Genomic DNA, 22,206 nt, shown 5'->3' with positions numbered 1-22,206 from the left:
CTGGATTCTTGGTTGTAAACCAGAGATAAGAAGTAAAATTAGCACTGTTGTGGAGAAAGGATGCATTAATATCAGGAGCTTTGTTAAGACTTCCTAAATTTCCACTATCGCTGTACTGATAATAAAGCAACCCATGAGGAGAAATAGAAGTCTTTTCTTTCCAGACAGTAGTTCTTCAGGGGGATCTCTGGCACGGAGGCTGACGTGTAAAATCCAAGTTGCTGTAGAAGTAGTGATGCAATCACAGAGCATGTCTGTGCAGCAGAAGGAAGGCATGAGTGTAGCCCATGCAAGCGCTGCCAGGTGAATTTCACTAACACACAAAACAGCAAAAGTTTTGGTGAATGCTACCAGCTACTGCATGTCCAGAGAGATATGCTGGACTGAAGCCCATGCTAACATATCTTCTCTGCAAACATGAGCTTCATTAGTGTATGGGGTATTTCATTTTCCTTTATCTGTCCTAACCTGCTGGATGATTTTTCAGTGCCCCACCACTGATGGCTAAGTGCCACCAGAGAGGCTTGCGCCTCCATGATGAGTGAAGAGCATGCTTAGTGTGTGCATGCTTAGTGTGTGCACCTGTGCTCTTTGTGCAAGAAGAAAATGCTCTGTGATTCAGGGTGTAAAGTGCTTTTTATCGAGTGTGTGTTATTTCTGGTAATTTCATAGGTTAACTAATGAAAAAAGACGGATCCTTTTAATTCTTTCCTGACAATGCAAGGTGTGGAAACTGAAATACTTCCAGTGTCAGAGAAAAATGTGATTAATTCCAAGCTCAGATGTAAAACTGAAGCTTTAGGAAAAGGCTGTCACCTTGCCACTTACATGCATTTATTGGTTGACAAAAGGCTTGCAAAATGAAATGCTGGAAGTTATTGTGAGATGCTAGTCAAAGTAGCCAATAGATTAGATGATTTATCTGGTCATTTCCACTCTTAATTTCATGATGTCTCCCCTTGTTGTCAAACAACCATACCAGACACTCAGGTTGTATCAATAGAAATGCTTCTCTCCACAGTCTAATGTTGTTAAGTGCATTCTTCATACTTAGCAATTTCATTAGTGTTTAATATAGTATTAATATGGGCTCTTTTACTATGAGGGCATATAGAGGGGATGCAAATTAAAGATATAAAATATCTGAAGAGCCTTTTGACTCCCTTTGAGCAATTAGTACTTAGTTCACTCTTGTAGCTGTATATATGCAGGTAGGAAAAAAAAATATCAAATTGTGAGTAGTGGTGTGAAATGGGACCTCAAATTACTTCCAAAATTTCACATCTTGCAGCTTTCCTTTGATTTCCTTCCAGGCAGTGTGACATCCTACCTGGAGAAGATAGTGGAAGAATGGACTTTTACATTTCATGTAAATTCGTTATCTGGATGTTCAGTGAGGATTTTAATTTGGGAGGTGAAGCAGTGCACAGCAAAGCACAGGGTTTAGACAACACCTACAAGACAAAAGTTTGTGGAGGGTAAAATTACTTCTGTGAACTGTGTCCATTTCCCTAATAGAACACGACAGCTACCCACAGGGCCAAGAACTAAACCACAGTCACAGAATTACAGAACGGTAGGACCTCTGGAGATCATGGAGTCCAACTCCCCGCCAGAGCACGGTAACTAGAGTAAATCACATAGGAACACGATCAAGCGGGTTTCGAATGCCTCCAGAGACTGACTCCACAACCTCTAATGTCTCATGCCAATGAGACACACTGATTTGTCGCGGATCTCTAGGGGTGCAGCCCCGAGCCTGCTCCCTAGACCGCCGTCCGGACAAACGTGACCCGGGGGCAGAGGTTGCACGGGAGCGGACTTTGGGGACAAGGCTGTGTCGGAAGCCTCTCTGCCTCGCCTTGCCGCTGTACTTCATCTCACACCACCTCTATCCGCCCCGCCGCCGCCTGCCCCCGCATCTCCCTCCGCAGCGGCGGGGGAGGCGCGGCCGGTGGAGGGCGGAGCAGGTGCCCGGGTGTGCCGAACAGCACCGCCCGCCGCCGGCGCCTCCCCCCGCGAAAGGAGCCGCTTGTGGGGCGCAGAGCGGGAGGGGGCGCAGGGCAGAGCGGCTGCGGTCGCGCAAGAGGAGGAGGAAGAGAAGGAGGAGGAGAAGGAGGAGGAGGAGGGAGAAAAGGAGGAGGCGGCGGCGGGACGGAGGCAGGCGGCCGGGCCATGCTGGAGGCGCGGCGGCACCTGGCGGGCGCACAGTGCCGGTGGGCGGCGGGGCAGCCTCCGAGCTGCTGCTAGGGCGGCGGCAGCGGGAGCCGCACAGAGCTGGGAGAGACCTTCTTCGCTTAGCTTCGCTTCGCCCCACCTCGCCTCGCCGGGCGAAGGAGCAGCCGCCAGTCGCCCGCCCGCTTTCCTGCTTCCTTCGGTAGAGGCGGCGCGGCCGCAGGAGGAGAGGACCATGAGCCGCCCGGTGCTGGCATGGCTGGTGCTCTGCGGGAGCCTGGCGGCGCCGCGCCTCGCCCGAGGTGAGGGGACGGGGGAGCGGGCACCGGCGGGGAGTGGAGGGGACCGGGATTCGGGGCCGCGCCAGAGCTCTCACAAAGTCAGAGACGAAGTGCGCTAGGGAGCGGGCAGGCGCGACCGGCAGCCGGGAGCTTCTGTCTGGGCTTGCCTTCTTTTATTGTTATTAGTAATAAAAAGGAAAAAAAAAAATTCTTATCTCTACATTCTAAATAGAAACCGACGAAAGATCCATCCTGAGGCATGGTCTGTTTTGAAACTACGCTTAATTAGTGGGGGAAAGAAAAGCCGTGAGAGCTTAAATGTAATCCAGATGAGCGGCTGGGAAGATTTAATAATATCCGCAGAGCTGTCCACATCTCTTTTCCCTTCCTCTCTACACCCCTTCGCACTTCCCCCCCACCACCCCAGTACCCCCATCCCCCCACCTCCACCCCCCGCTCTTAATTTTAATTTGAAAGCTGCTAGCTCTGAACCGGAGATCCAGCAAACCGCGGAACAGTTTGCAAACACGTTCGGGGGCTTTAGCATCATCTCGGCAGCAGTGAACAGTCCTTGTCAAGAGACTCTTTTCCTCCCTCCCTCTAACTAGGGCATCTCCATCTGACACACCAACGGCGCCTTCTCAGTATCTCATTCCCTTCCTCACACACGCACGAAAGAAAAATAAAAAAAATCAACAAAGCAAGCAAAATCAACAAAACCCCCAAAACCAACACACACAAAGCCCAACCCTATCTCAGAATAAATAACTTTAGAGCTCTTGGAGTTCTCTGCATTATTATTTAGAAAATCATGTAGTGCAGGCTAGATAGGTTTTCCTTTCTTGCATTAAAAAAGTTATCGGAGCTTGTCTTGCAACGAGCTGAACGTCGTGAGATGGTGCTGGAGGAGGAAGACCTGTTCTACGGTAACAGCACTTGTGAAGGCAAAGGGATCTGGGGTTGCCCGGGGGGAGTTCGCCTGCCACCCGTCCCGTCAGCTCCCGATGACGCCCCGTCACTCCCCGCCGAGGCAGCCGCAGAGCCGTCGCGTAAGGGGCACAGCTACGGGCACAGGGGCTGCAGTGTATCCCCTCCGCGTCCCCTCGCTCCACAGCGCCAAGTGCTTCGTGGTGCGCCCCCGTCCCATTTGGGGTTTACCCATTACCCCGCGCCCTAGAGCCTTTCACCCACTGCGAGCTCCAGACCTGTGCCGGCGCTGTATCTGTGGCTCCGTGCAATACCTAGGGTGGGGACATTCTCTTGGGGTCTGAGACCTTTTTATCGTCCTAGCTGTATTTTCTCGAAGCATAGTAGAACAACTATTATCCTAATAAGTAGTGGATTATTTCCATTGACTTTCAGACCTGTTCCTGCCATTAGTCAGGATTTTTATTTTTAAATGAAACCAATGTGTGAGTAAAATTCAGTATTTTGTAGACCTTCAGCTATTTAGCACGGTGGCTTCTCAAAACCCAGTAACACACAGTTTCAGAGAGCATGTGATTAGCTTATGCAATATGTCCTTGTATCTGCCGTTTATGCCAAAAATCTTTTAAGCAAAAGATGCTGTTCTGTCACAAAGCCTGGGCTTGTCATAAATACTTTGCATTAGGTGCTGTAGGACTTGTTGTAGTTCACATCTGAGCCATCTTTTTGATTACAGTCCATGGTCTTGCCATGTTCTTAGGCAACTTCAGGAAAGAGAGAACTTCACAGTGAAATAGGAAGGGGGGAAAAGCTATTTGCCCTGTAACTGCTTAAGCTGTGATTCTTCAGTTGAAGGTTTGTCCTTGGCTTTCAAAATGAAGTGGAAGAAAATTATATGAGTCTTTTTTTTTTTTTTTTTTAAATTTAATGCTGAAACAGACTAAAATGCTGCTTGACAGGTCTGATATACTGAGTTAATTTTGCTTGCTGTCATAAGGTTTACTTTTAATAGACCCTCTCAAAGTTATGATGACTGTAAGCACTGTAGGTAACTGAAACTCTTTAGAGGGCAGAATTTGAACAGTACAAAACTTTCTGTGCCGTGTTTGAATGCTACTTACTGATAAGTCCATTTACATAATGGTGTATAATGGAAACCTATGGTCTTGCCAACTATGCAGTGGCCAGTTCTTCCCAGTATTCTTTTGGGATAAATTCCAGCTGCAGATCTAAGTTAAATCATACAGTTCATCACTGATCCATATTCCAAGTAAAAGTACTAATTGTTTTTTCATTTGAGCTCTGAAAAGTAATGATGGAGGTCAAAATCCTCTTTATTCATCATATCTTAAAAAGACTCTTTTTGTATGCAGAACACATGCATAGTGTATCAGCACTCATTTTCTTTAAAAACAAGAGGAAGAGGGAGAATGATTGAGGGAGGTGATGGTGATGAAAAAAAAGTCATCCCAATGGAAGACTGGAATTTTCTTCCTAATGGTCAGTCTGATAAATTTGCAATCTCATGCACTGTAACAGGAAACTATGCTTTAAGGGTACAATGACTTCTGCTCCTTGGTTTAAAGATGTAGGTGCATTTATAAGAAGGGCTGTCCTTCTATACATATTTCAAAACAACTGTAATGTTTTGCATTTACTATTGTGACTGTTCCTTGGTCAAATTGGAATGTGAACCAGCCTGATCTTCTACTGTGTGGTAGACAGACTGTAACTACAAAAGTGACTACAAGGGATTGTTTCAGGAGGAAGAAATGTACCGCATCTTATCCTTAGGAATACAGGTTCCTGAGTCCTACTGTGTAATTTTTTATGAACAAATAAGCCAATACCTTTCGGATCGGACAATGAAGGTTGGGGTCAAATAAAACAAAAACTTGGTTTAAATCTGGTGGCTGTTTTAGCCCCCACATTTACTTTATGGAATGGAGTGAGCTGATCGGCTATGGTAATGGTACTGTAAGTGCATAGGAAATTGGTATATTCCATGTCTGTGTGCTGAATCTTTGACACAGGTTCTTCTGAAGATTTACTATTTGAGTTTTCTTTACTGTGAATCTGATCCTTAGATTGTATCTTGCTTTTTGTCTTGGGTCATTAGTAAATTTTTATGCATAATTTGCCTAAAAATAATACTGACATTGCCAAAACACAAATCTAGTTCTTTACTTTATGCCTGTGTCCTGTCAGCCTGAGATAAATATTTTGGAACTTTGGAAGAACTGTTTCAAAGATACTACTTTTTCTCCATTACAGTGGGAACCTTCACTTTCTCTGAGGCTTAGAAGTATCTATAAAGCCTCTTTCTGCAGCTGCAGTGAGCTGCAAGGAGCAAAAGTGCTGAGAAACAAGAGAGGCAAACTGTAGCTTTGTTCTCATGTAGATACACCAAAAGACTGGAAAGATCACAAGACTTTTTAAAGACCAAGATTCTTCTGTTTTACTGAATGCCTTTGTATCTTTGGATGGCATCTGCTTCTGTACAGACTGCTGACAGTGTGACCCTGCATAACGATTTGCACTGTTCTTTTAACAAATTACATTTGTATTCAAATTGATTTTCCATGACTGCTCATATAACCTCCAGAAAGCATATAGCAGATATACTGTTGCATCCTGTACGTGTCTGGTCATCCCAGGACACAATTTGCTGTCAAGCCATGCATTATTGTAAGTGGAATTAATAGTCCTAGTGGTGTTAGTTGAGTTTTTTAAGCATCCAACCTCCTCTTTCTCTGTCCTTTATGTCTTTACCCTTTGTACTTTATGTCTTTTTTCAAAGGATATACTTCATACACGGCTGTGTATCAATGGTTGCACACTGAAAAGGGGCATTGTCTTATATTCCCTCCTCTGCATTTTTCCAGTTACCATCCAGTTGAAGAAATCAAGGAAATGATCCACTTTGAAAATTATTTCAAAAGACAATCAATTTTTATTAAAAGGTTGGGTTTTATGCCTTGAATTAGCTATTTATGAAGTGCATGTCCACACAGCAGCAGTGACAAACTCAGCCTGATAACCCTTCAATGTAAGTAAGGCTATCTGGAGAAGTAGCATTTAATAAACATCAAGAGACAGAAATAAATCTGTTATTCTCCAACTTACTGTGAGTCACATAGGAGACAACATGCTGTTTTCCATTTTTTTAGGTTTTGACACATTTCAAACTTATGTAAGCCACAGATCCATTATTTCTGAAATCTTAAAAGATGGTCAGTGTTGTAGTACAAATGATATTGGGCTTGTTTGTAGCATCCTTGAAATCAAACTGCCTTGAGTTTGAAAGAATATGAGTTGAACATCAAAACAGTATTAATTTATTTCAGCTTTTGAAGCAGGTTCATGGTGAAAATATCAATTTCAATTTTCTTCATCAGATGATATCTTAGAAAAGAAAACATGAGTTAAAAGGTTCAAAACCAAGTAAGGGCTTTAAGAATCTACAAGTCTACAAACTTAAAAACCTCTGGAAAATGCTGTCTTATATTGAAGGACTTACACATATTTTTCTTTTAAATGAGATGAAGAGAGAATGTAGGGGAAAGCCAACATCATCTTAAATTCAGGAATAGGTGGTAATGGGTCCTTCTGTATAGGAAACTTAGATCTTGTGTTAGAGGGGCAGCTACTCACTGTGTGTAGTAACGGTAGAGTATAGCTAATTTTCTAACAGTGTGGAGTGTAGGGGGTAAAGCAGCTTTGTGCCATTTGACTTTCAGGGCCAGAGCATGGATCTGTTTGGAAACACTAACTGCTGTTGTGGACTTGGATGCTGGATGTTACTGAAAGCAGAGGCTGTGCTAGCAGCAGGTGTCCCAGAAATTCAGAGGCACAGAATTTGTGCATGTCTTTTTGTGGTTTAGGATTTTATCAAACCTCAGTTGTGGTGCTATGGGAACACACTTGCAGGGTTTTCCTGTTTTCTGTTTGTGTGGGGTTTTTCTCTTTAATCAGCAAGCTGTGCTACCTTTCATCACAGTGGGGGTGTTCTTCTATTTTAAGTTTTAAAAGCTGAGAAATGAAACAGACCATGATCATCTAATGAAAGTCTCTAGCTAATCTAGCTAATAATTACAGTATGTGGCATGTGAATGAATGTGTTATCAGATGAAACACACATGAAAACAAGTTAATTTTATGTGCTATATGGAGACTATATATATACATAGTATGCTGTGTGCATAGCCACACTTCAGACAGTATACAGAAGAGTTCCATACATTTATATGCCACACATCTAGTCAGATACGTCTTTAAAGTTGGGTAATCCTCCCGGGAACTCAAGATGCAGAGATATGTATTTCAAGTCAAACTGTTATATTCAACAAAAGCAATGAAATTCTAAGACTGTTTTTCTATAGTAATTCACTCCACTCCTTCCAAACTTTTTAATAAGGTGGCATTTGCAAACCAAGAACTTTTATGACTATAAGATTTTGTTCAAGTTGTTTGAAAATACAAAACAATGCTCATTTGTCTATGTCATTCAAAGGGCAGTAGAACAAGTTTTCAGTTTTGGAAGTTGGGGTTTTTGCCACAATATTTAAAGCAGGAAGCTCGAGTATGCAGATGACAGCAGGAAGGAGCAGCATATGGAGAAGAAGGTGCAAGAAGATCTTCTCTCCTTGCATAAAGTCTGGGCAGGAGCTCTGAGCAACCAACAGAAAACTAAAGGTGTGAGCAAAAGATGTTCAATTGCTTCCGTTTCATGAGTCATGTGTGACATTGGAGACCAGACACGGAAGAGGGAGGAGAGTAAGGACCTTTACTGGAGGAGGTGGGATGTTCAGTGTGGGTGCTCCCTGACTGGTGCCTTTCATGCCAGGTGGTGCGTGGGAGAGCAGGGGCAGATCCAGAGGCGTAACCTGTCCAGCACACAGTGTCTGCATGAAGTGATGACTCTTGATTAAAGCTATTGAGAAATTTGCCAACCATTTTGTCTGCACAGGAGTTCAGCAAGTAATCAGTCTTCCTTGTCCTCTCCAGTGTTATTCCTGCCTATGCATGACCTGAACATCATGGATTCAAATTGACTATGAATTTACATCTGAAATATATAAAAATAAATTTAATACAGAGCAGGACTTTTTTGTGTGTTTTGTAAATGACCTTCTGTCCTTCTTCTTGTCTTACTCTTCTTGCAACTCATTTTCCCCCTGTTCTCAGTTTTAAATAACACAAAGCATTTTTGTATAGCCAGATTGAGGCCCTACTGTAGGATAAGGCCACAGGTTAAACATGAAGGGCTTTCTCTTTGTGTCTCTGCATATTCTCACAATAACAACTTCTTGACAGAGACCAAAAAATCCTGAAAGAGATGATTGCTTTGCCAATTTTTAGCTGCAGTAATTTTATTTGCCATGCTTCTGTGCAGGAAGGCTGACAATATTTCTACAAAAACTACTTTTTTCCTATCATTGTCAAGATACTGTGTCAACCTGCATAATTACAGAGAGCTGTGACAGCAGTGTGTAAATAACAGTAATTTCTGCCATCTGATTACTCATGTCTTAGGTTGCTACAACAGTTGAAGCTACAACAGAGAATATAGGAAATACTTTTTGATAAGACATATGCACCATGTGTGAGTGTGAAAAAAAATAGAAAACAAAACATGTATGTATTTTTTTTCTTTACCATTTACATCTTTCAGTTAACCTCTCCCTCATGTATGACAGCCTCTATGACTGCTGGATATCACTACACACAAACAATCCCTTTAATCCAGGCTTGCTCTCAGATTATTCTCTATTACAGTCCCACAGACCATACTGCTTTAATCTGTTTGCCAGTTTTTGTTTTTCTAGTGAAGTATTATATTTGCAGACAGTGGCCTGTGCTCTGAGACTGTCTTATTATTTTTTTTAACTCCTACCCTTTGCAGTGTGGGTTTTTGAAATAGAGATGAAGAAAATATTATTTCCCATGGAATTTGTCAGATTCCTCACTTGGGTGAGGAATTGCATAGGATTGCTGTGCAAGGGCTTTTCTGGGTTAAAAACTAAAACCTTGTAGCTGATTGCTTTCAGATACTATTCCAGAACTATTTTAAAACCACAGAATGTCTGTTTATTTGAACAATTTTAAAGGGAAGATTAGATTAATACTGTGGATAGTGTACAGTGTGGATAGGGAAATTATGTGCTGTTGTCATGAGAATTATCTCAAATGACTTAATAGTTCTCTTCTATGGTATGCCCCAGTTTATTTCTTTAAATATGCCTCTTTTATTTTTTTTTCCTAATTTCTTTGATTTCTTTTTCATGGCTTACCTTCTGACTTTATACAAAATTATGTATCATTTATAGGTAGTCCTTCAGGATAAAGATCTCCTCTTTAATAATATCTTTAATTTTACTGAGTGTGATCAAGCCCATTCTGTGTTAACTTCCTGACTTTCCTCAGCAGGTTCTTCTTTAACCTGGTGTCCATTTTCAGATACATGTTTCCTTTTAGAAGCTTCTATAAGAAATTCTGCATTTTTGTACTCTTGCATTCTTATGCTACACTCTGGTTCCCCTTCCTGTGGTGGTACTTTTACTTAACATAAAACTGTTCTCCAAATTTGGGTCTTGTGGTTCAACCCATTATTACAGTCATAGTGGACAAACAAAGAACAACAAAAGATGGTAATTAAAACAGTATTAGATATACCTGAGAATGTAGTCGTAGAGTCGTCTTTTCTTTCCTTAAGTCTGTTGAAGGAAGCAAAATCAACGCTCTGAGCAAGAGCCCTGCAGTCAGCTGGAGGACAAAGTAGTTGAATTTATGCACTGGCTTAATAGTAAGACTACATCTATATTGCTTCACACAGCAAGAGCAGCTATTAATCTAGTATGCCTCAGTGTCTTTCAGTGTAGTTGAATAATTATGTGCTAATATGCATTTTAAAAGCTGAGTGTGAGGAAAAGTGAAGTAGTAATAGGTGTAGCTCTGATCTGTGGCTCAGAATCTCTTGACCACTGGAGGGTTGAAACAATAGTCCAATGTGTAGGAAACTTCCTAAGTCTTCATGTTTTGTTACTGCTAAACATCGGCTGAGATGAGCAACTTTGCTGTGTGAGATCTGACTGTCTGGCTAAGCCCACCTGATTGTATATTGCCACTAACTTTTCCTTGATATCAGCACCAGTCTTATGCTGATATGTGCCATGTTAGTTTTCTGGTAGGTCAACATGCTGGGATAACTTAGGACCCGACCAGGCAAGCCCCAGTGTTAATTCAGGGAAAGGCTATTGAAAGAGGGAAGTGGTACAGGGTTATTGGGCACCAGTTGCATCTTGATCTGGTTTCTTTGCAGGGAAGTTATAGTTTTCCTTGTGACAGCCCATGTATTTTTTCCTAGGAATAAGTTTCTGGACCTACTCCACCAAAAGTTTTCTACCACTCCATATGTCCCAAATCTGTTTTGCAGTGCAAAACAGGTGAAACTAAACCATGCTGAGCAGCGAGACAAGCTCACTCACAGTCCCACCCTACCCAAAAGTGCAGAATGCTACATTTCTCCCTGCCTTCTGTATAGATGAATATCACCTACTATGGAAACCAGGTACAGAAATCAAACCCATGAATATGCATTGTGTTCCTGTCTGCATTGCCTTGGCATGGCTGTAGGCAGAGGAGAAAATTCTGCATTTCTTCTGCCATCTCCCAGCCCTCAGTATTTGCATGCTGCCTCACCATCTTGGGGCCAATCAAGTGTTGATTAACTAAACTGTCCTGGTAGGTTATTTTGATGAGGACAGATTACACTGTTTTTCTTCCTTAATTGTTTTGTGCCAAATATTTATCTTATAGATAAATATTGCTCCTTGGCCATGCAAAGCAGGTGAGGCTCAGGAGCTTCCTGCATACTCTCAGTAGAATGGGAGGAGCTTTGTGTTTTAAAACTGCTGATGAGTAGATGTGTCTCTGGCTTCTCCATTCAGACCAACTGAATCCTGAGCAGGAGGGAATAGAATAGGATAGAATAGAATAGCATAGAATAGAATAGAATAGACCAGGTTGGAAGAGACCTCCAAGATCATCAAAGCAGTCAAGATGAATGAGGAAAATCACTATGAGCATGTTCTTCAGTTAATTCAGGAGAAAAAAAAAGACAAAAATTCAAAATGTTAACATAAAGTTTTTTGGTTATTTGTTTCAGAAGAACTTCATGTGTGTGTGTGTGCTGAATCTGGCAGCTGGATGCAGCTGGACAAAGCTGTATCTTTCATCAAGTAAACAGCCTCATCTAGAAGTGTTGTGACTTTCTCAAGTGGCAGTGTCCCATCAGCCCAACTTCACACATGAGCCCTACTGGGCCTGTACCTCTTTGTAGGGTTTGAGAACAGTGATTGACTAGTTTTGCTACTAGCCTGCTGCTTGGCTTTTGAGATACAAGTTTTGGATTGGTGGTTTTCTTTTTCTTTCTTCTTCTTTTTTTTTTTTTTTCTTCTTCCTCTCTTTCTAATTTTCCGTAGAAAGCAATAAATAATTCAGATAAGTACATGGGTTTCTTTTCCAGTAATTAATTGTGGTTATGGCATTATACTTGGAGAAAAATCTGCACAGAATTTTACATCTCAAATCAAAATCTCCTTTTAAGGTAGAGAAGGGAAGACAAAATATCCCAGAACTATACCACAACTTCACTGGAATGAAGATCAGTTTGATTTAATTATAATATTTTTTCTGAACTGGGCTTTTCCTCTAGAGCAGCGTTGTTTTCAGGGAGTTGAAGAATTGTAGTAAGACATACAAGATATTTTCTTTTTCAATGTTTTTGGGGATCTAGGAAGCTACTCTTTCACCCTGTAAATGTTCTAGTTTGGCAGGCAATCATGAAGTCTTGTGCTATCATCTTTCATAGCAATCTTTTGTCTCTTGTGTCACATCAAGCTCTTTTTATTCCCTTTGCTTCTTCGTGAAGTCTGTGTACCTTCCAGATGATACAGCGCATCCCTGAAGTGTGAAAAGAGAGGTCAATACATCACATAGAAAGGCATCTACCTTTAAGAGAAATTATGAAGTCTGGTGACTTAGGCTTGCTAAAAGCTGTGATGATAGGTCTCCTGTAGTGCAAGCTGCTGCATTACAAGCATTGCAGCTGCTTGCATATAGATTTCATTGTGTGTGTGAGAAATCTTAGTATACTGGTAATATTTACCCGAAGAGTTGCAGGGATCTTTCAAACAGGTAATAATCTGAATCTGCAGTTTCAAAAGAACTCTCAGTTAATGTTACTCTGTGTTTTCACTTTATTACTGTACATGCAAGAGATTCTAATTTCTTTTTCATTTTCAAAATGAGGTTTTAGAAGCTTTTACAATTCAAATTACAAATGCCTAGTCTGTTTACAGCATGGTGTATGCATTTTGTAACAGTTGGAATAATTTTTAAGAGCCTTTAATATAGGATTTCACAACAGATTTTCTGTAGAAAAGGCAGATTCAGAAAGGGTATAGTTTTGCTCTGCCCCATTTTCCTGTTAAGATACAGCAGTAAAATTACTGAATATTTTAGACATATTACATCTGTTCTTTGAAAAGGAACAGCATAAAACACATAAAATTACTGTTCTAGTAGATTACAAGCTGTAGTGTGTATCTGCTGAAGCTGGCTTTATGGAAGGTGGTTCTTCTAAGCTGATGCAATCTAAAAATAGAATACTTACTTATTCTGAATCATATTCTCCCTGAGCAGTGGAAGAACTCTGGATCACTTCTGCTGTTTGTTCACATAGGCTTAGTCCAGAGTTTCAACTTTGGAGAGCAGCCTGAAGATCACAGGGGGACATCATTCCTCCACTGAGAGATGAAAGAGTGGGGTCATTCCTGTGCTATGTACTTCCTATTGCTGTCTAGGTGAAAATGGAGAGTCTTTAGCCTTGGCCCTCTTTAAGGTATATTAGATCTGTTATTTTTCTGATGGAAATGAGGACTTGGAAGGAATTGTGTCTGTATAGAATTTGTGGTATATTGCCAGTGTTGTTCTTGGAGCAGCATGGATGAGTCACTGCATGGTTAGTCTGGTTTTAACTAGCAACTAAATGAATTGTAAGAGGAATGTATTATCTGGGGAGGATGGGTTGTTACTGTATTATTGTGCAATTTTGTGGATAGGCTATTGGCTTCTTGTAACATACTGGTAAGTACTAACACAGGACAGATCTTTAGGTTCTGCAAAATTCACCAAAAAAGCGAAGACTGGTGATGACATTTGTTGACAAAACAACCTTCTGCATCCAGTACAGCTATCTTAGGATTAAAAAAAAATATACTCTGTAAACATTTCCCTGCATTGGAAATGGCTATATTTATCCTTAGTATCTATGTAGTGACCTAGTTTATTTATCACTAACTACCTTGAGTTTTTAGACTACATGCAGTGTTGCCTGGAAGAGTGAAGGAGAGATTTGTTTATTTATTTATTTATTTAGCCATGTGTCTTTGTGGAAAGTGGTGTAATTCTATCTGTTTGGCTGGATTTTTTGTTTCTTCAAGTTCCAAGTTTTTGTGAGGTCCTACTTTCTTCCTTTGTACAAAGGTTTTATATGGAGTTATTATTTTTTTTTCCCCTGCAACTCTCCATATAATTGAAAGCTTTCTAATAGTTCTGAAAATTAGCAGTTAGAAGCCATAATGACCAAGAGGTAGAGTCAGCTGCAACTACAGTGCACTCAGGGCTGGAAACGCAGACAAAAGGCTGTGTCACACACAGTGTTATTTGAAGGTGTTTTTCAGGTTTAAGATTTATATTGTACCTTAACCCACGGTTTCTTTGGACTATTATTTCATCCCTTTTTATTATTTTCTTTTCTCATTCATAATGCTAACCGACTTGAACTTGTAGATTTTTGGTCTTTCAGCTGATGATTCAAAGACCAAGGGCACCAGCAGGTGTTAATCCAAATTTAATATCAAAAGTAGGTTGCTCTTGAGATTTAACTCCTTCAGGAGTATGGATTTTTGTGGCTTGTCTTGATTTTAATAACAAAGCTCTTGTGAGTATAGCAGAGTAACTTCATAGCAAGGCTTTCTCTGGATTATTGTCTGCAGCTTTGCCAAAACTACTATTGCAAGCTGTCACTTCTTGTCCAAACTGAGTAATTAAATCTTCAAATCATTTTTTTTTTTTTTTTTAAATTACTATTACAGACATAATTTTTTTTTTTTTATGGTTTCAGAGAACCTTCAGGAAAGAGCTATGTTACAGCTTATTGGAGACTGGGGTAAAAGTTACCTGACATTTTTGTTTGTTATATTACATTTTCAGATCTGGAATTCTGTCTTTATAGCACAAACAGGAAGAAAAACTGTCAGGATTGCATTAGGTCTGTTTGCACCTTGATGACTGAAAGCCTTTTTGTTATCTGATCTAGGGCCCTTCATCTGGGTTGCTTGCCAGCAATTACATAAAATGCCTATCAGCTTTTTGGTTTTGTTTTTTCTTTTTTAATACTGAAAGGTGAAATCATAGTTTTGCAATAAGCCAGCTGAGTAACAGTAGGTACACTTGAAAAATGATCATGGTCTTTCAAATCCAGATTTGCTCTTGGGAGGACATGATTCATTTATGTTTATGTGACAAAAGAGACTGCCTCTGGCAGGGACTGGACCTGATACATCAAAGACCTTGAGGGATGATACTGCTGCCCCAGCCGCAGGCTCTGGAGATGATGAGGATGGAGTAGATGATCTTGCCTGCCGAAAGCACTGCATGCCATCAGGGAGATGGAAAAAGGATATTGACAGGGTCTTTAAGTACACCACAAAACTGACAGCCTAAATCATATGTTGCAAGGGATGTGGGAGTTCTAGTGGACCACCTCCAAACAAGCTGTGGATAGAGGGTTCTATGATGAGAGAAACTAGAAAGTTGTGATGTCATGACTCAACCCTTTTCTCCAGCTCTGGTTTTGCAGTTGCAGGTACTGATCAAGTGACTAAGAATGGAAAAATAAAGGAGATTGATAGTTAATGGAGATGCCCTATAGGGACAAGAGGTACCTGTCTGCTGATGTGGGATCTTGTCTTGAGTGTTTAGGTTTGGGATGATGCAGAGTAACTGAGACTGGTGACACTGCTGGAGTGGGCTGGCAAAGAAGATGTAGGGTTGTTTCTGAGTAAGGTGGCTGACTTAGCATGACAATGGCAAAGGAGGCCATTGTCACAGAAGGCAAAGGAAGTAAATGTTGTCCCCAGAGAGTCCTGCCAGACCTGCGTGCTTGGAAAGACAGGTCAAGGAAAGGAACAGCAGCAACTGGTAAGCATCAGGTTGGGGATTTCTGGGTCTCTCCAGTTTAGCATCTTTATCAGTGGCGTCGAGGAGATGACAGAGTCATCAGATGTGCAGGTTACCACTGCATGACCTCAAGGCAAGGTCTGCCACAAAGCTAAGAGGAGCCATAAAAAGTGACAAAGTCCTGCCTTGGGCAGGCAGAGTCTCTTTGTGGTTATGCCTGCTTGTTTTTTGGACCCCAAATTCAGTAGTGACCTGAGTAAGTGGGGGTGAGGTCAAGACCACCATATTGTTGTGGACTGGAGCCCCTGCACCCCAGGTCCCCCTCGAGGGACCTGTAGGACGAGGTCTGTGTCAGTAGGCAAGGGGGCATCTTCAAGGGTGGAATAGCCCCTGCTGCCTGCAGGAAGAGGGAATCAAGGAAGCAGAGAAAGACAATTCACAGAAATGTGTGGCAGGAGAATAAGTCATCTTCTCTGTAAATATGATATTTAGGAGATGGCCTCAAAGGTTTTTGCCCCTTGTAAGTCTCATTTTGAGTAGCTGTGTGAAATTGTGTCAATTAGCCTTCTGCAGAAGAGTGATTTTTATTTTTAACTTCTTTTTCTTGTCTTTCAGTATAAATAATAAGATTATATGTTATCTACAGGATATATTTAGTGGAGTTGTGTTTGTTTGTTTGTTGTGTTTTGCTTACTTGTTTACTTTGTAATTGTTGCTTATCATTAATAAAAGTAGACTAAGCAACATTAACCAAGCTGTGATTTTCAATGTTAAGGCTTTTTTTTCTTTTGGTTTATTTTGCAGTTTACACTTCATAGTTCAGCAGTTATGTGTAAAAATCCAAACTCAGATATTTACTTCCATTAGTAACTTCCCTTTGTGTTTGTTTATGAAATAAAAATGTAACAAAAAGGATAGTAATATGTAGAGATTCTTGAACATTTTCCTCATTGAGACGGGAATAATAGAAATGTCCGATTTTCAGATTGTGACAGAAAATCATGGCTTTCAAGCATATTGGCATGAAGTCATGAGTCTGAATCTTAAAATGCAGCCTGGATTTGGCACAAGAGATCTCAGATGAAAACCTCCCGCTGAGATGATGAGATTTATAGATTTAAGATTCAGTGATCATGCAAAGAGTTTAACAACTCTGCTGATATGAGTGTTAAGGGAAGAAATTAAAATGAACTGAATTGGTGATTAATTTTGGTTACACTCTGGGGGAAGAACAGATATTTTCTAATAATTAATTATCTAATTTAAAACCTCCCTGATTCTTGGCTGAGATAAGAAATTAGGTATTTTGTGTAATAAAGCATCTGATCTTTAAAACTAATGGGAAGTGCTGTTATATTTTTCACAAAAACTATAGATGCTTCAGTTCACTGAGCTCTGCCTCAAGAAATTAGTTTCAAGCAAATTAGCCAGTAAAATGAATGTACCCTGCACTGGTTTATTAATAAAAATGGTGTGTAAACATAGCTAATGAGTATATGGGAATCTGCATAGGAAGAGAAGTAAAAGTATGCATGAATTAAAAACTCTTCATTACTGAGCATTGATTATGAGCTACATTTCTCTTAGTTTGGTATGAAGTGTTTCTTTTACTCAAGAAATTAAGGCATGTCGCTTGAACAATCTGGACAGCTTTTATTGCTTTTGATTGGCTTCATTACAAATTGAGAGTGTTCAACAGAATTCAGTATCTTGCGATGCTGTAGATTCTGGTAAATATATTATGAGATGTAAACATTTCACTTTTTATCCCAGAAGTCAGCAGCTGAGGATTTCATTCAGGATTAATATTCAGATTTTTGTATTTTCCCCTAATGCTTACACAAGTGTTCTCTCCGAGCCAAATGTATTGCAATGTGAGAGCCCCTGTTTAAGGGCATGTTTTCTAGTTTAACTTCTTCGCTAGGATCTTAGAATAGTAACAGTGCTGATGTGGCACTGATGGCATAACGTGTGCCGGAAGCTTGGATGCAGCAGCATAGTTGCTGATTTCTGTTACTCCTGCTTAGTAAATGGGCTGCCAGAGTTAAGTATTTTATTTTTGTGTCATTGGCTTGATGTCCATTTGTGCAAACATCCTTCTACTGCTCCTATAATTTCTGATCTAGAGCATGAAATTGCCTTGCAAGTATTAAAAGAATAGTTGGGGTACTGAATTACAGTGGACTCTGAATCAGTGGCATGGCAAAAGGTCTCGTGGCAAGTCTTTGAAGGCTGTGATGAAGTAAATCTGTCTAATTTTGTTCTCTCAGTCTGTAGGGATGTATTGGCTGGAGCCATAGTATTGTATGTAGCCAACCATACTGGGGAAAAAAAGTTAAAAAAAAGAGAATCCACATGCCTTGCAGCCTCAGGATAAGAGAAAATGCTACTTGAACACAGATGGAGCCTAATGAATTAAGCGACTAGGATGGTCAAAGTTGCTTTAGAGCTTCTGATCCTCTGGTATAACTAAAGGTCAGCAATATGGTGTAACAAGGAGAGTTTTAAGAATGGTTTTGGAGAAGATGAAAGGCAACTTTGTTGAACTTTGCAAAAATGTCCCTCCAAAGCTAAAGGGCAACTTGTGAGAAAATGAAACACAAGGTCCTTTGGTGATGAATTTCCAAATATGTGATAGATTCAGCTGGACTTCTTGTTACTGAGTAAGAAATAATACATTAAGAGATATCCTTTCAAAGAGCTTTGAAAACACAGAGCAGTGACATATGCTGGACATGATGGGAAAGGGTGAGAAAATGGAGCTATGAAAAGACAGTAATGATCTAGTTAAAGCACAAGGCTTGTATAAACCTCTGCACTAACATTTGGAAAGTCACTGTTCCATTTCTGAAAGCATGAGTGAAAGATGACAAATTAATACAAACTCAAGCAGATGAGAATTTGGGATGATTAGCTGTGCCAGTGGATAGGAAAGGCTGTGTCTTAGGGGTATAATTAAGGGGAAAAAATGGCAGAACATCAGCCAGCATAGCACCTCTCTCTCACCCTTTTTAGAATCAAGTGGCAAGCAAAGTAATGGTCAGTATTGCAATATTATTTTTGTTCCATGTAAGCTATTATAATTCAGGATCCTTCTTATACTGACAGGAAATCAAGGTCATGGAGGACCCATAGGGAGCACTCTTGTTAATGTGCTTCTCAGAGAAATTGAAGATTACTACTCAAATCTTTATTCTTCTTTATTCAAATCTCTTTCCAGAAATTCAGGTGTGCATCAAAAAGAGCTCTGCTGTCTGCCTATGGGATGCAAATGCATAAAACAAGGAGAGAAAATGTAAATTTTCTTCTCTAATTAAGTTTCCAGACCAACTAGTAAAATATGTCCAACTGATTCTAGTTGGTAGTGTTTGGAAGAAAAGTCTGTGGTAACCACACTGCTTGAGTGCAGAAAGAGTGAAATGGAAAACTGAGTAAGAAATTATGAGTCTGTTATAAAGGTCTTGGAGAAGATACCGAATTCGTTATAGTCTGAACATCTAATGCATGTTCTTCTTCAAAAGAAAAGGGTATGAAAGAGAAAGTCTCTTCTCTAAAATGAGAGATGTGGGGAATTTCCACACTCCTAGGCTCAAGCACATGTACAAGCTTTATGCATGCGGAGCTGAGGTCTGAGACCTCTTTGACCTCTATGTTACCGTGGTCGCTTCGCACAGGTTTCCAAGGATAGGAAATCAACATGCCTTGATTTGGTATGCTCTGTAATTACTCTAACCTGATGGGGATAATTGGGAGACCACAGTCTTGAGACAAGTCGTGTAGTCAACTGAGAGATCATTTCAGATTTAGTTCATGAAGGTCAAAGTATGAGTCATTTGGAAAAGAGAGGTGAAAGAAAAAAAGATAAAATTTAACACTATCAATGCAAATAATATCTTACACAAGGCCAGATAATTATTGCATGCAGATCACACCAGTATTATCAGCCTTCAAAAAGCAGTCTGGTGGATTGTTTAATTGAGATGATTTAGAAAATTATTTACTTTAGGCAATATCCACAAATTACAGCATATCTGAATTGTCAGGGCTGGAAGGGACCTCAAAGATCATCTAGTTCCAACCCCCCACCATGGGCAGGGACACCTCATACCACATCACGTTGCCCAGAGCCCCATCCATCCTCACCTTAAAACTTCAAGGCATGGGGCTTCTACCACTTCCCTGGACAACCTGTTTCAGTGTCTCACTACCATCATGGTGAAGAGCTTTTTCCTAATACCCAATCTGAGTCTACCCACTTCTAGTTTTGCTCCTTTCTCCCCTATCCTATCACTACCTGGCATATCCTAAAAAGTCCCTCACCAGCTTCCTTAAGGTACTGGAAGGCCACAATGTTTTAGATAACTGTGTGTCAGTGAAATTGTTGGGTACTAGAACATATTTGATGGGAGAAAAAGAACAGAAGGTAGTTTTGTTAAGCAACATTAGTCAGGTCCAGTTTAGTCTTCAGGAAGAGAAACACCTCTCTGGAAGAAGCTATGATGAACAGCAAGTCTTGGTAGTTTGAATCTCTGGTTGGCTAACTTGCACCAAATGGAGGTCATTGGTGCTCACAAGTAAAATCAGTTTGCTTGTTTCTTAGTTTTTAACTTATCATACTTGCAAACCTTTTACATCCTTAGGAGAAAGGGCGGGGGGACTTAAAAACTTCACAGATACTTTGGAACATGAAAGAGTAAAAGTATTTGACTGACAGTTGAAATCATATTGGAGCATTTTTGTGAAAACAGATCTCTGTCAATTTTGTAAGTGCAGAAACAAAATTGTCAAGTGGGAATCCAGACTTGTGACTTAATTGATAGGGAACTCCAACTTCCATTTGTGATCAGTTTGCAGAATTTCTGTTCTGCCAAATGAAGATGAGAACCTTTTCTTTCTTTTTTTTCCTCTAGCTCCCACAGTCACAGTATTTTATGTGTCTTACACTTAAATAGTATTAACAAAGCTGAGTCTACTAAAACTTAAAAACAATGGAACATTGAGAAATAATCTTACATTGTGTCCCTTTCTTGAGAAAATGAGGAAGGGATAGAATGTTCAAAGAAGTGTACATCGCTCTGTTCATGAAACAGTTTCAAGTAATTTTTATTTTCTCTTAAAGACAAAAAATGACCGGTCTAAGAGGTAGCTAAAAAATGCACTAGATCAAAGTATTTTTTGCCTGGTTTTTAGGGGAAAAAATGAAATGTAGGAATCTCTTTGTCCATCTAGACTTTTGAAATCCCAGATTATAAAAATATTTTAGATGGACATTATTTATTATCAGGGTAAAAACTGAATGGAAGATGGATCTTGCATAGGTTAATATTTTTGTTCAGTTCTACTGAAAAAAATAGTAGAACATCTTTGTAGAAATACTGATAGTAGAAGTTCAGAGAAAAGCAGCCACAGAGGTAAAAGTAACTGGACTTCGTGCTTTCGTCTGTATCTTTCTGTCAGCGGTTGATTTCAGAAGGAGCCTTGCTTGCTTCTGGTTGAAAGCCAGATTCTGGTTCCTGGACAGTTTTGGAGCAACTCTATCTTCCTCTAGCTGAGATTTTTCACCCTGGGTTTTTGACAGAGATTGGCACCTTAAAGCATCTGCTGCTTCTTTCCTCTGTTTTCTTTTGTAGGCATAGATTGCCCAAAATTGTGGTTGCTACCTGAGTAATGACTAAAACATGCAGGAAAGTAATGTTTTCCTAATATTTGCTTCCCATAGCCATTTGGGTGCTACCATTTGTAAGCTCCTGGAAAACAAAAGTGTATAAACACTGTGTTCAAATACACCTATGCAACCTTAAGAAAAGACTGGAAACAGGTTGAATAGCTGTAAAACATTGAGCAATACTGTCATAAAATCAAGATTAACTTGATTATGATGATTCTATGAGTAACAATTCAGTCATCAAGGTGTGATTTTACTGATATCAGCTCACCTGGAGGGTGTTGCCTACTTGGACTGTATTCCTTGTAGCTTTTTACTGACTGCTTGCATGCTTCTTACTCCTCTCATAAGTTTACAACTGAACTTCATGTAACTCAGGTGCCAGTACACATTTGTTTCTGTCACTCAGAAATTAGTGAAGTGAATTTTGGTTTAGCAATATCTGTGAGCAAAATTGTAGCTTGTTATAAAATGCCTGAATTATTTTATTATTATTATTTACATGAACTTCTCTCACTTCAATGGTAAAGACACTCTTCTTTGAAAAAAAAAAGAAACTATTTTTTGAGTCAGAGTTCAGGTGAATTAAGTGCCAGTTTATGTTTTTATGGAGCAAGATGAAACAACCTTATAGGTCATCTGTATTTTTGAGCTCATAAATGCTATTGTGATGCAGATTACATGATGACGGTGTGCAGCCAAGATGACATCTGAGTAATTCACCCCAATTTTACTGGTGGTGCCTGTGCTGTGGTCACCAGAGTGACCTTTGAGATGAAGTCATAAGAAGGATTAGTACCATAGAGGAGGCATCTGTGAAGGCTGTGAGAATGTGTGCAGAAGCAGAATCTTTGTCAAGGTAAAGTGAAAGTCGGGGAGCAAAGTAAAGATGAGAACTAACAATAGGTGTAT

General features: G+C 40.2%; 1 protein-coding gene across 2 annotated transcripts in view; it reads left to right on the top strand.

Moving 5' to 3' along the window:
• The first annotated feature begins 1,865 nt into the window (after positions 1-1,865).
• EDIL3 (EGF like repeats and discoidin domains 3) overlaps positions 1,866-22,206 on the top strand; it is a 339,872-nt gene continuing 319,531 nt past the window's right edge. Inside the window, exon 1 of one of the 2 annotated variants that reach the window (XM_054178605.1) lies at positions 1,866-2,477. In XM_054178605.1, the coding sequence (XP_054034580.1) occupies positions 2,411-2,477 (67 nt within the window). In that variant the 5' untranslated portion in view covers positions 1,866-2,410. The remainder of the gene's footprint in view (positions 2,478-22,206) is intronic. The other variant, XM_054178604.1, reaches the window with a different exon arrangement.

Source organism: Dryobates pubescens, chromosome Z (genome assembly GCF_014839835.1).
Source record: "Dryobates pubescens isolate bDryPub1 chromosome Z, bDryPub1.pri, whole genome shotgun sequence".
In the NCBI taxonomy this organism is placed as follows: Eukaryota; Metazoa; Chordata; class Aves; order Piciformes; family Picidae; genus Dryobates; species Dryobates pubescens.
Note: the sequence above shows the minus strand (reverse complement) of the source record. Positions and strands in the feature narration are given on the sequence as shown.